Source organism: Heterodontus francisci, chromosome 36 (genome assembly GCF_036365525.1).
Source record: "Heterodontus francisci isolate sHetFra1 chromosome 36, sHetFra1.hap1, whole genome shotgun sequence".
Taxonomy (NCBI): domain Eukaryota; kingdom Metazoa; phylum Chordata; class Chondrichthyes; order Heterodontiformes; family Heterodontidae; genus Heterodontus; species Heterodontus francisci.
Genome location: NC_090406.1, coordinates 43520227 through 43532564, shown reverse-complemented (window position 1 = coordinate 43532564; position 12338 = coordinate 43520227). Strand labels below are relative to the sequence as shown.

At 42.7% G+C, this 12338-nt stretch overlaps 1 protein-coding gene across 1 annotated transcript in view; it reads left to right on the top strand.

Annotated features, from left to right (window-relative positions):
• map2k2a (mitogen-activated protein kinase kinase 2a) overlaps positions 1–11920 on the top strand; it is a 99813-nt gene extending 87893 nt beyond the window's left edge. Inside the window, exons 10-11 of the mRNA XM_068016612.1 lie at positions 2271–2316; positions 8074–11920. Of these exons, the coding sequence (XP_067872713.1) occupies positions 2271–2316; positions 8074–8184 (157 nt within the window). The 3' untranslated portion in view covers positions 8185–11920. The remainder of the gene's footprint in view (positions 1–2270; positions 2317–8073) is intronic.
• The last annotated feature ends 418 nt before the right edge of the window (positions 11921–12338 follow it).

The following is a 12338-nucleotide window of genomic DNA, read 5'->3' as shown; positions in this document are numbered from 1 at the left end:
AAACTGGGCGCCACGGGTTGCCTTTGTCGGTGGGAGAGGTCATTGCACCTCACTGGACAGCTACCGCCCGCCTCAAACCGGGCAGCCCCCGGTCAATAAGGTTCTGTCCCGCCACAGTCTGCCTGCTTCAATGGGTGCTTGGAGCTCGGGGTCATTGCCCGAAAGGTGGACTGATACACCGCACCAAACAACATGAAAAAAGGAAAGAAGGTACCAGCCCTTCGCTTTGCGAGCTGGAACGTCAGAACTATGTGTCCTGGCCTGTCGGAAGACCTTACACAAATCAACGATTCTCGGAAGACCGCCATCATTAACAACGAGCTCAGTAGATTCAATGTGGACATTGCAGCACTTCAGGAGACTCGCCTCCCCGCGAGTGGCTCTCTAGCAGAGCAAGACTACACCTTCTTCTGGCAGGGCAGGGATCCTGAAGAACCAAGACAGCATGGAGTGGGCTTCGCCATCAGAAACTCCTTGCTCAGCATGATAGAGCCTCCCTCAAATGGCTCGGAACGCATACTGTCCATCCGACTGCTCACCACCTCTGGTCCAGTACACCTACTCAGCATCTATGCTCCAACACTCTGCTCCGCACCTGAAGCTAAAGACCAGTTCTATGAACAACTCCATAAAATCATTAGCAGCATCCCCAACACCGAACACCTATTCCTGCTGGGGAGTGTATAATATAAGTTTTCAAAAATCTAATGACTGTGTTAAAATATGCACTTGCTAGCTTCTGTATTACCTTTGGATTAGATGAAGTGAAAAATGCAATAGTGGTCTTATTCTATCTGTCCTTATACAACAGTCAGCAGTGGCGCAGTGGTTAGCACCACAGCCTCACAGCTCCAGCGACCCGGGTTCAATTCTGGGTACTGCCTGTGTGGAGTTTGCAAGTTCTCCCTGTGTCTGCGTGGGTTTCCTCCGGGTGCTCCGGTTTCCTCCCACATGCCAAAGACTTGTAGGTTGATAGGTAAATTGGCCATTATAAATTGCCCCTAGTGTAGGTAGGTGATAGGGAATATGGGATTACTGTAGGGTTAGTATAAATGGGTGGTTGTTGGTCCACACAGACTCGGTGGGCCGAAGGGCCTGTTTCAGTGCTGTATCTCTAAATAAATAACTTCCAGTTATCTTCAGTATCTTAAACAGAAGCTAAATACAGGCCACAATGCAAGATGGCCACTCCCCTCCCCCTATCTTGAAGATGTGGAGTCATTGCTTGGGTTCAAGACCACCAGCATCCGTGGGTTCCAATCCAAGTGGCTTTTCTTTGCATAAACCCAGGCAGTGAGTGCTGTTGGAGAGTTGCAGCTGAGCCTGCTGCTGTCCACACTTGTACTTCCTGAAAACTTAATAAATATTGCAATTCAAGAGTAGGGAATTGGGATGCTGCCATCAGTCAGTGTTCTTGTTCTGAGCCCATTTGTGTTACCCTCTCGGTGTGCAAATGTCATTAGGATAGACTGGACTATGTCTAAAAGTTCACCAACAGTAGTTTTCGAGGCTTGCATAAAGAATAGCCGCTTGTGTATGTTAAAGTCAAGCTGTTATCGTCCATAAACTATGCTCCAGCATGAATCACCCCCTGTTTGATAATTGTTTCTGTGAAGCACCTTGGGTTGTTTTATTACTTTTAAAGGTGCTATATAAGTGCAAGTTATTGTTACTCATGATACTGTTTAGTGTCAGATTAGTGAAGAAGTGTGTGTGTGTGTTTCTGTGATGGATTTTAGGACTTTATTTTCATTTGGAAGTTTGATGCCAACTTAAATTATATTTGGGTTTTTTTGGTGAGTTTTTTAAAAAATGTACAGTCGTGACTAGCACTTGTTGATGATCGCTGCAGTTAGTCGGAATTTTCTGGTTTGTACATTGCTTATTGTAAAATTGGTGATTTAAAACCATCTTCATGGGAAGCATTTGACCATTTTTTGGTCATGCATTATTTTCATTGTGATGTTTAAATACAATTTGTGTTATGATATTGTACTTTTTAAATATAAAATTTGCCATAATTTTAAATGTTATGTTCTGTGTACATAAGAATGCACCAGACCATTTATATAGTTTGTAAGTTTTTTTTATTGTAGTTGCATACAATAGTTCCATCAAAAGAAGATGGCTGTGAATATATTTGGAATGAATTTTTTATTGTGGTGTAGCTACACAGCTAGTCAATGTTCAGCACTCTGAGTCTGGGTTTGCATCTTTCACTGTAATCTAGAATACTGTGCAGTTTTACTAATTATAATTTTTAATTGCAGCTTATTCAAGAATCCAGCTGACCGAGCAGACTTGAAACTACTTATGGTGAGTGAAAATCCTTCAGCGTCGGCCTTCAGTTAGTGATTTACATCTACTCTGCGAAGTAGAGTGGTGGCATTCTTTCCAACCTATGGGGCGGCGCAGTGGTTAGCACCGTAGCCTCACAGCTCCAGCGACCCGGGTTCGATTCTGGGTACTGCCTGTGTGGAGTTTGCAAGTTCTCCCTGTGACCGCGTGGGTTTTCGCCGGGTGCTCCGGTTTCCTCCCACAGCCAAAGACTTGCAGGTTGATGGGTAAATTGGCCATTATAAATTGCCCCTAGTATAGGTAGGGGAATTGAGGGAAGGTGGGGATGTGAGAGGGTAATGGGATTAATGTAGGATTAGTATAAATGGATGGTTGATGGTCGGCACAGACGCGGTGGGCCGAAGGGCCTGTTTCAATGCTGTATCTCTAAATAAATAAACAAAATAAAATCAAACCTATTTATTCTGTTTAAAATGCCATTCAAGCTTCTTTTATCTTCAGAATTTTGAGTTTTGCATCTTAGAATTTACAACACAGAAACCCGACTAGTCTGTGCCACTGTTTATGCTCCACACCCTACTTCATCTAACTCTATCAGCATATCCTTTAATTCCTTTCTCCCTCATGTACCTACCTCGTTTCCCCTTAAATGTATCTCTGCTATTCACTTCAACTGATCCTTGTGGGAACAAATTCCACATTCTAACCACTCTCTGGGTTAAAAAAAAGTTTCTCCTGGATTCCATATTGGATGTTTCTCCGATATCCAAATTTATAGAGATCCTGGTCACCAGACAGATGGTCATTTTGCTTTGATGGGTCTCATGTTTGTTTTGGCCAATTAATCGGCACATGTTAAAATCAACGCGTCATTCTAATTCTGAGCAGTCGGTGGCGGAGTGTTAAATTCTTAAATTATATAATGAACATCTGTGTAAGGAAAAATGCAGCTCCACCGATGAAAGATTACTGAACTGTAATACTTTTTAATTTATCCTCAAATGGTTTCTTAAATTTAACTGGGACTTCCCTGCCCTGTTTTTTGTTTTCACATTTAGTTTGCATTGCATTCTGCACATTCATGTTCGTTGCTCAATGTAACAAGCTATCTTGGGTTTTCATTAACAGTAATGTAGTGAAGCCTGTGGTTACCAAGGTAATGCAGTAAGTCAATCCCACTTGAGTTGAGAATTGTCATAATAGTTTCTTCTTTGAATTGGCTGTGCTTGTGATGATATAAATAGATAATCTGATAACAAGTTTTCACATTTACTAAAGTCAGATTTACAAAAAAAATTGCAATTTCAATCTAATCTCATCGTAACTGCAATTGAGATATTATTAGCCTCGGTTACATGATCGTGCTATAATTAATCCATTGGTTGAAGCCTCGCTAGAATTGTGACAGTATAAGCAGCATTTTGTTTGAGGAAGTAAAGCATATGTTTACACACATATGGTGAGATATACTATTGCTTGAACCTCTGGCTCATGTCCTGAGTTTAAATTGTACAAAGAGAACAAAGTGCAGCAGAATTAAAACCTTTGTCTAGGGAGGGTGTTTCCTTTATGACAACATCCTTGTAAATCTCTTCTGTACGCTCTCCAGTGCAATCACATCTTTCATATAGTGTGGTGACCAGAACTGCACCTTGGACTCCAGCTGTGGCCTAACCTGTGTTTTATACAGTTCCAGAATAACCTCTCTGTTCTTATATTCTGTGCCTCGGCTAATAAAGGCAAGTATCCTGTATGCCTTCTTGACCATTTTACCTACCTGTTCAGCCACCTTCAGGGATCATTTTTTTTTTAATTCTTTTCATGGGATGTGAGCTTCGCTGGCAAGACGAGCACTTATTGCCCATCCCTAATTGCCCTTGAGAAGGTGGTGGTGAGCTGCTGCCTTGAACCGCTGCAGTCCATCCCCAGTGCTAATAGGAAGGGAGTTCCAGGATTTGATCCAACAACAGTGAAAGAACGCTGATATAGTTTCAAGTCAGGATGATGTGTAGCTTGGAGGGGAACTTGCAGGTGGTGGTGTTCCCATGCATCTGTTGCCCTTGCCCTTCTATCTAGAGGTTGTGGGTTTGTAAGGTGCTGTCGAAGGTAGCTTGGTGAGTTGTTTCAGTGGATCGTGGATTTGGTACACACTGCTGCCACTGTGCGCTGATGGTGCAGGGGATAAATATTTAAGGTGCTGGATGAGGTGCCGATCAAGCGGGTTGCTTTGTCCTAGATGTCGAGCATCTTGAGTGTTAATGGAGCTGCACTCATCCAGGCAAGTGGCGAGTATTCTATCGCACTCCTGACTTGTGCCTTGTAGTTGGTGGACAGGCTTTGGGATGTCAGGAGGTGAGTTAGCTACTGCAGGATTCCAACCTCTGACCTGCTCTTGTAGCCACAGAATTTATATGGTTTGTCCAGTAAAGTTTCTGGTCAATGGTAACAACCCAGGATGTTGATAGTGGGGGATTCAGCAATGGTAATGCTATTGAATGTATATGGCAGATGGTTAAATTCTCTCTCGTTGGAAATGGTCATTGCCTGGCACTTGTGTGACATGAATGTCATTTGCCCCTTATCAGCCCAAGCCTGAATGCTATCCAGATCTTGCTGCATCTAGACACAGGCTGCTTCAGTATCTGAGGGGCTGAATTTTACACCGTCCCAGCGGGTCGGATGGTGGCGTGGTGGCAGCGTAAAATTGATCGGGCGGCTCCGGAAGGCCTACCCACCCCGCTGCCGCCTCTGGCCAACTTTACAGAGGGGGAGGGAATGCCCGCCCGCCCAAGGCCAGTCAAGGCCCTTGAGTTGCCACTTAAGGGCCCTCGCCTGTCTCCACGGGTATTTTATCCATGGCAAGCAGGTGTGCTGGGGACATGAAAGGCCGCCCAGCGATAGCTGCTGGCCTTTCTGCGCGCCGGGGAGGTGTGGGTGGTCTGTGGCAGTCGGGCACAGGGTGCTCAATTAAGGGCCACTCCCAGCTCCCAACCCACCCCCAGGATCCAAAACGCCCCCCTCCTTCCCCCCAATCGGCCACTCCAGCCACACCAGGGAAGGACCGATCTCTCTGATGAGGCATGCCCAACTTATCTTGTCTCCTGGCTCCATCTGGTCGGCTAGGCTGCAGTCCCAGCAGTGGCCACCACCCCCGGTGACGCTGCTGGGACTGCTGGCCTGCTGATTGACCAGCAGCTCAATGAGGTGGGACTTCCTCCCTCAAGCGGGTGGAAGTCCCACCTCAGGACAAGTAAAGCCTGGGGACCCATAAAATGCGGGACAGATCCCTGGGCTAGGCAGACTTTTACGTTGGTGGTGAATTCCCATCCGCCTAAGGTAAAATCCAGCCCGAGGAGTCGCAATTGGTGCTGAACAATGTGCAATCATCAGTGAATATCCCCACTTCTGACCTTATGGTGGAGGGAAAGTCATTGATGAAGCAACTGAAGATGATTGGGCTCAGGACACGAGCCTGAGGAACTCCTGCAGTGATGTCCTAGAGCTTAGATGTTTGGCCTCCAGCAACCGCAGCCAGCTTCCTTTGTGCTAGGTATGACTCCAGCCAGTGGTACATTTCCCACTGATTCCCATTGACTTCAGTTTTGCTAGTTTTACTTATAAATCTGGTAGTATGGAAGTCAAAACTAAATCCTTTGAACGTTTACATTGCAGGACAGTGTTGTTCAGCCCATTGCCTCTGTAATAGCTCTTAAATAGTATAATCCAAAAACTGGTCCCACTGCCTTTTTCTTTCCCCATTATATTGGTTATGTGGTCTGTAAGTGCATAGCAGCAAAGAAAATCATGAACATAATAACATAAATAGGACTGATCTGATTGTGGTCTTAACTCCACTTTACTGCCTGCCCTCCATGATCCTGGACTCCCTTGTAGATCAAAAATTTGTATAACCCTGCCTTGAATATATTCAATGACCCAGCCTGTGTGGAGTTTGCTGCAAGTTCTCCTGGTGACCGCGTGGGTTTCTGCCGGGTGCTCCGGTTTCCTCCCACAACCAAAGACTTGCAGGTTGATCGGTAAATTGGCCGTCGTAAATTGCCCCTAGTGTAGGTAGATGGTAGGAGAATTTAAGGAAGGGAATATGGGATTAATGTAGGATTAGTATAAATGGGTGGTTGTTGGTCAGCACAGACTCTGGGCCGAAGGGCCTGTTTCAGTGCTGTATCTCTCTATGATTCTATACTGCTCTCTGGGATGGAGAATTCCAAAGATTAATGACCCTCTGAGAGAAGAAATTCCTCCTCATCCCTATCTTTAATGGGAGACTCCTTAATCTGAAACTGTGCCCCCAGTTCTGGATTCCCCCGAGAGGGGAAACATCCTCTCAGCATCTAAATGCCAGGGCCTAATATTCACAGCTTGCTTCTTTTTAAAAGAAAACATATTTACACACTTGCATGGGAATTAAAAGTATCCATTATTTGAAGTGTAATTGTTCCCATTTGAGGCATTTAGAACATGAACATTCAAAAAACTTGGAATTGGCATTGGCAGAACGAAATACATTGGGCTACATTTTGAAAGCCCGCCGTCAAAATAGGCGGCGAGCAAAAAACATGGCGGACCGCAGACACGAGGCGCAGGTCACAGAGCCACCGTGATTCCAAACGCGACAACTCATTTGCATGGCCGGGGCGGCGCCATTTTTCAGGGGCTTTAGAGCCCTAACTGACCATTTAAATTTTTAAAGCAACATTACATTACACATTAATAAAAGTTAATGAAAAATGTTTTCCATCCCCTGTCACACCCCTTCCAATAGCCTTACATTAAAATCATTGCCCGCTCACCCCCCAAAATATTTACCTTGACGAAGTCACTTTCCACTCCCCCCCCCCCCCCCAAAGTTCTTAAACTTTAACCCTCAACCCCTTCCCGCCATCCGTCTCTGCCCCCCCAACCAATCCGAGGAGTTTGATCCCACTCCTCCCCCCACCTCCCCGCACTGAGAAAGGTAACTCCTCCCCACAGGAGTTGCGCCTCGTTTCCCCGAATGGGGATTCGAAGGCGCGGCATTGTTGGCTGCCCGAATGTCGATCGGTGCGGCCAATAAGGAGGCGACGGGACCTTCAACTTAGGTAGGTAAACTTATTTAAATATGGAAATCGTGGTCCCGTCGCCAAGCGGTGGTAGGGCCACCAGGAGGCCTATCCGTCTCCGTTGAGATCAGGATGGGGCCTGCTGGTGTCAGGGTTGGTGGCAGGCCTAATCCGTTGCGATCTTCATGCCCACACCCCCCCCACCCCCATCGCTGCTAGCATCGGAGACCCTTTAAAATCCAGCCCATTGAAAATGTTAAAATGCATTTGTCAGAATCTGTGTGTTTGTTGTTGAACGTCATGCATTACATAAGGGATTACCTTTTTATCCAAGTTTATATAACCTCCAGCTAATGACTCCTTTGCAGTCAGATAATATCAAATGCATCAATGTAAAACACTGTGTTTTTGACTCATTGTACTGTTGCAGCAAGAATCAATTCTTGGGTGAAACTGGACAACCTATATGTTTGCAGGGTTTTGCAAAAAGTAAAGTTGTCATTGTGGAATGTATTCCAATGAAAGTTAATATATCTCCTATTGTGCCTTGTAGTTTTATTTCTGTAATCTGGGTGAGCTAGTTAGGATGAATATGTTTTTCATTCCTCTCATCTGTTTGTTTGCAGATAACACAATTTGAAGTACTTGCTTAGAAGCTCGGGTATCCAACTGTGTTCTCGTAAAATGTTGACACTTGTTTCTCGATCTTTCGCAGAGCCACACATTCATTAAGCGGTCTGAAGTAGAGGAGGTGGATTTCGCTGGCTGGTTGTGTAAAATTATGGGGCTGAACCAGCCCAGCACTCCAACACGCACCACTGTGTGAAGAACGACTGGTATCCCTGTTTTCTCCACCACCCCCCCACCCCCGCACAGCTCCTGTCCACCTCTGCTGATGTCTATCAACCAGTGCTGTCGTGACTGTGACATCAATCAGGCCTCTTGTTGCATTCAGAAACTAAGTGAGGAATTTTACATCTAGGCAGTATTGGCAGTTTTTTTTAAAAAGCATTGTCTTTCTTTAGCTGGTTAATTCCTGATTTGGGTCGGGTGGTTTCCTTCCTTTTAATATCAACACCAATGACATTAAAGGTGGTGGTGATTTACACTTGGCAGTAACCTGCTGGAAGCCTATCATTCAAGACACAAAGATATTCTCTGCCAGTGAGTTCTGCTAGTTGTCAAAGTACAGCAGCTAACTTCACAAATCCTATGTTACATCTCCTGCCACTGACAGATGTTTCACAGGACAGAATCAGATGATTTGCTTTCCTATTTAAATATCAATGTTGGGTGTTTTTTTATATGCTTACCAGAGTAGTGCCATATGAAATTGTTTAATTTTCGTAAAGGGATGCAAATTGAAGTCGCACATTCAAAATTTGTTCAGAGTACGGCTATAAGTAATAGCTAGGTTGCCACTCCAGGTTAGCACATAAATCAGATTTATTCCAAGTGTTCTGATACTGAATTAAGTAAAATTTCAGTTGTGCTTGTTGATTCTCCTCATGGTGCAATACTTAAGCGTAGCATTCAGCCAGTGATCAAGCAGGAAAGTAATGTAATTCCCCGTTGTATATTTTTCTCGCATCTCTTCCAAAGACACCATTGAGAGTAGTGGAAGTTTGTGATAATAGGCCCTTGTGTATGTTTTTTTTTAAATGACCTACAAATCTGTTGTTAATGGAGAAAATTTCTCAAATGCATGATTGACCATAGATGACTTTGTTCAGTGAAAATATGCATGCTAACTTTGTAGAAAATGTTACTTTAACTATGCATTTTTTACATGTCCAATAAGGATTCTTTGTGGTTTGAGCCAAATGGAGTGATTGTGATGATTCTGGAGGAAGTTTAAGGTATTTAACTGCCCAGGTAAGTGGCAGTTCACCAGAGTGAAAAGTCACCAGATATTTGTAGTGTTTTGCGACCTCATTTAAACATCTTGTCAAAATGCTACACTGACAAATGATCCGCTATGGGCATTCATTCTTCCCTAAACTTTACTTCCATTGTAGACACCTGGGAATTTATAGGTATTTCCTGGTAGGAGATCGAGTGAGTAGGAGTACCAGCCCTTGGGATTACAGGTATATCTTGGTAATGGGGTTGAGTGAGTAGGAATACCAGTCGCCTTGCTGTCACTGGTTTCTTTCAGAAATGGACTTCAGAAAGACTTCCTTTTATTCCTTATAAGTTGGAAGTGTTAAAGTCAATCTGCATATTTCATTGTTGTAATATTCAGTGTTTTTGCTAAATTCTTCCAAAGTTACCAGTAATATTGCAGAAGTTAAAATTAGTTTTGGTTAATGGACAAATTCAGTTCCCAGTGACAATTCTGAGGTGGCTGAGAGATGTTGTGCTGCGTTTAGAATCAGAGCTTTGGTCATTTTCAACAAAAATCTGACATGGCATAAACATGGTGTTTAAGTAGACAGTGCAAGCCCTTTCAAAGCACTTGTATCAAAGAGCTGGAGTAGATTTAATAGTGCTAAAATGATGAGATAGGTTGAAAAATATTCCAAAAGGTTTTAAATTGTAAGAACAGTCACAGCAGCTTGGTACTCTCCTCAGTCTTTAAGCTGAACTCTGTCCTCCTGACCAATTTATCCACGTTGAGCTTTAGCATTTTTTGGGGAATTGAGATTTTAAAAATCAGCTAAAGGAAGACACTGTTTTCTTTTTCAACCCAACCCCTCTCTCTTGAGTTGTAAATTGTAATGGCTTCAAAGTTTTTGTACAAAAACAAAAAAAAAAGGTTTTACCTTTGTTTCTGTTCTTAAGTCTACTCTTTAGTTCACTTTTTAAAATGCTTTTATTTTGCTTCTTCACTGCTAGACATGGTTTGTAAGCTGGGGAAGAGCTTGTTTCCGAAGAATAGGGGTTTGATCTTTTCAAGCACTGGCTTTCCAAATATTCTGTTACCATTGCGGGTAAAATGCGTACAACATACTGTGACGTTCCCCTTATCTTGCAGCATTTGTTTCAGTCCCTGGCAGAGTAACCTGTCTGCTGGTTATCAGGCTTACTAGGGTAAATTCTTTTTATGGTTTTATGTACTGTATTCAGCTGAAATTTCCTGAATGACACAAAATATTGTTCATTTGTAAAGTATATGTTTCACAATTTAGTGCTGCTTAAGAGTTGTGCACTTGTGGTGCTCAGTTTGGTTCAAGGATGTTCTTCATGATCGCTGTAAACCCAGTGGCCTGTGAACTAACATTTTTATGGGTAGAGTATAATCGGCCGCATAGTAACCAAGCCTCCCATTTCAACCACTAAGCACTCCAAGGGGCCAGACTACCAATTAAAGCAATGCACATGATTATCACCATTTACAAGAAGAAAGGGCAACTAGTGAACACTGTTCAAGGATTGTATAGATTGAGAATTGTTCTGAACGATGAAAATGATATGATTCCCAATCCCATTTGTTTTGTGGGCCATTATGTCTAAGGAACTGCACTTTCCACTGGAAATGGTGCACGCACAGTCTCATTCTTTAATTCCACCGGAAGATTAGAACACATCTCTTTCAGAATCATGAAAAGTAATGTTAAGATTCCAGTTGGCACATGGGCTGAATGGATTCAGTTGTGAAACAAAAAAAGCTAAGTTCTTACAATCTTGTTTTACACACTTCAAAGAAGGACTACTCACATAATTATTTGTGTAGATTCAAAGGTGTTTTTTTGTTTCTGGCTTGCTTAACCATTTTGTGACTGAACTATACAGCGATCCAAGTGTTTCTGAGGCAAACTGCACCCTAAATGTACTTCTATAGGGGAATGTGAATCTGTTTTAAAGTGCCTGGGGGAAAAATGAACTTAATTTAAGTAATAGGTGTGAAACAAGTTTAATCTACTGAGGCATGGAAGGTAAAAGAAACGCACTGTGATTAGAATAATGGAGTTGAGTTTTGTGCTGGGATCTCAGTTGTTTGTGTTGTGCTTCTGTATAGTTGTCTATGGATTGTACATGCCTATGCCTTTAAATAAATAAAATACCTGTAAGCTGTTATTGTTAAGGCACTGGTGCATATTGGTGTATGTCACTATCAGGTTTATAATGTTGTGTCTGATGCACTTGTTCCCTTTTGTGAAGCCTGTGGGCATCTTGTGCTACTGGTTGTGGTTAGCTCTTTTAAAAGAAGTGTCACTTTGTAATGTGTAAAATAGATTTGGCTTATTACAAAAAGAATTACCAGTAGCACGAGTACTATACTGATCGTTTTTAAGCTTTTTTTCTTAAAAGATTTTGCGAAGCAAATGATGTGGACTGAATGTATAATTTAATCATCTGTTGCAACAAGTTATTAAAACTGAAGTGGCAATTGTTTTGTGTGAATTAGAAGCAAATGTACCATTTTGTCTGAAGTATGTGAACCAAGGAAAGAGACTTTCTCATTTTTGAAGACCAGTGCGGACTTTGTTTCTCAGTGGACTGCTTTTGATAGGAACTACCCAGGTTTGATGGAGCTGACACGCTTTCACTTTAAGCGTTCTGTCGGTGCATATTTTTAACTCAAAAAAAAATTGTAAATAAATGGCACTTTACATTAATTTGGGAAGCTTTTGTTATATTGTACAAAAACTGAAGTTAAATAATAAGCCACACAAGTTAAACTTGCTCTCGACTTTAAATTTTTAAAACTATTAACATTTCCATACCTCACTTTACCGTATGAGTGGGGGGGTTAAAATTGCAAGACACAAAATAAGATAGGGAGAAGGCAATCTCTTCATCAATCATTTCTGAGAATGCAGTATGTGTTACAATTCAAACTTCTCCCAACTCGCTATTCATTCTCAGGACGGCTCCACCCTGCAGTCCCACACTTCCTATGAACTGAGTGAATGGGCTAACCTGCAACAGGATTAATGCTTATCCAATTTTCAGGTTACGTAAAGGAATGGTGTTTTGGATACCAACCCTGTGCTCCTGATCTCTTCAGTAGGTAGAAAACGCCACGCTAGCAGA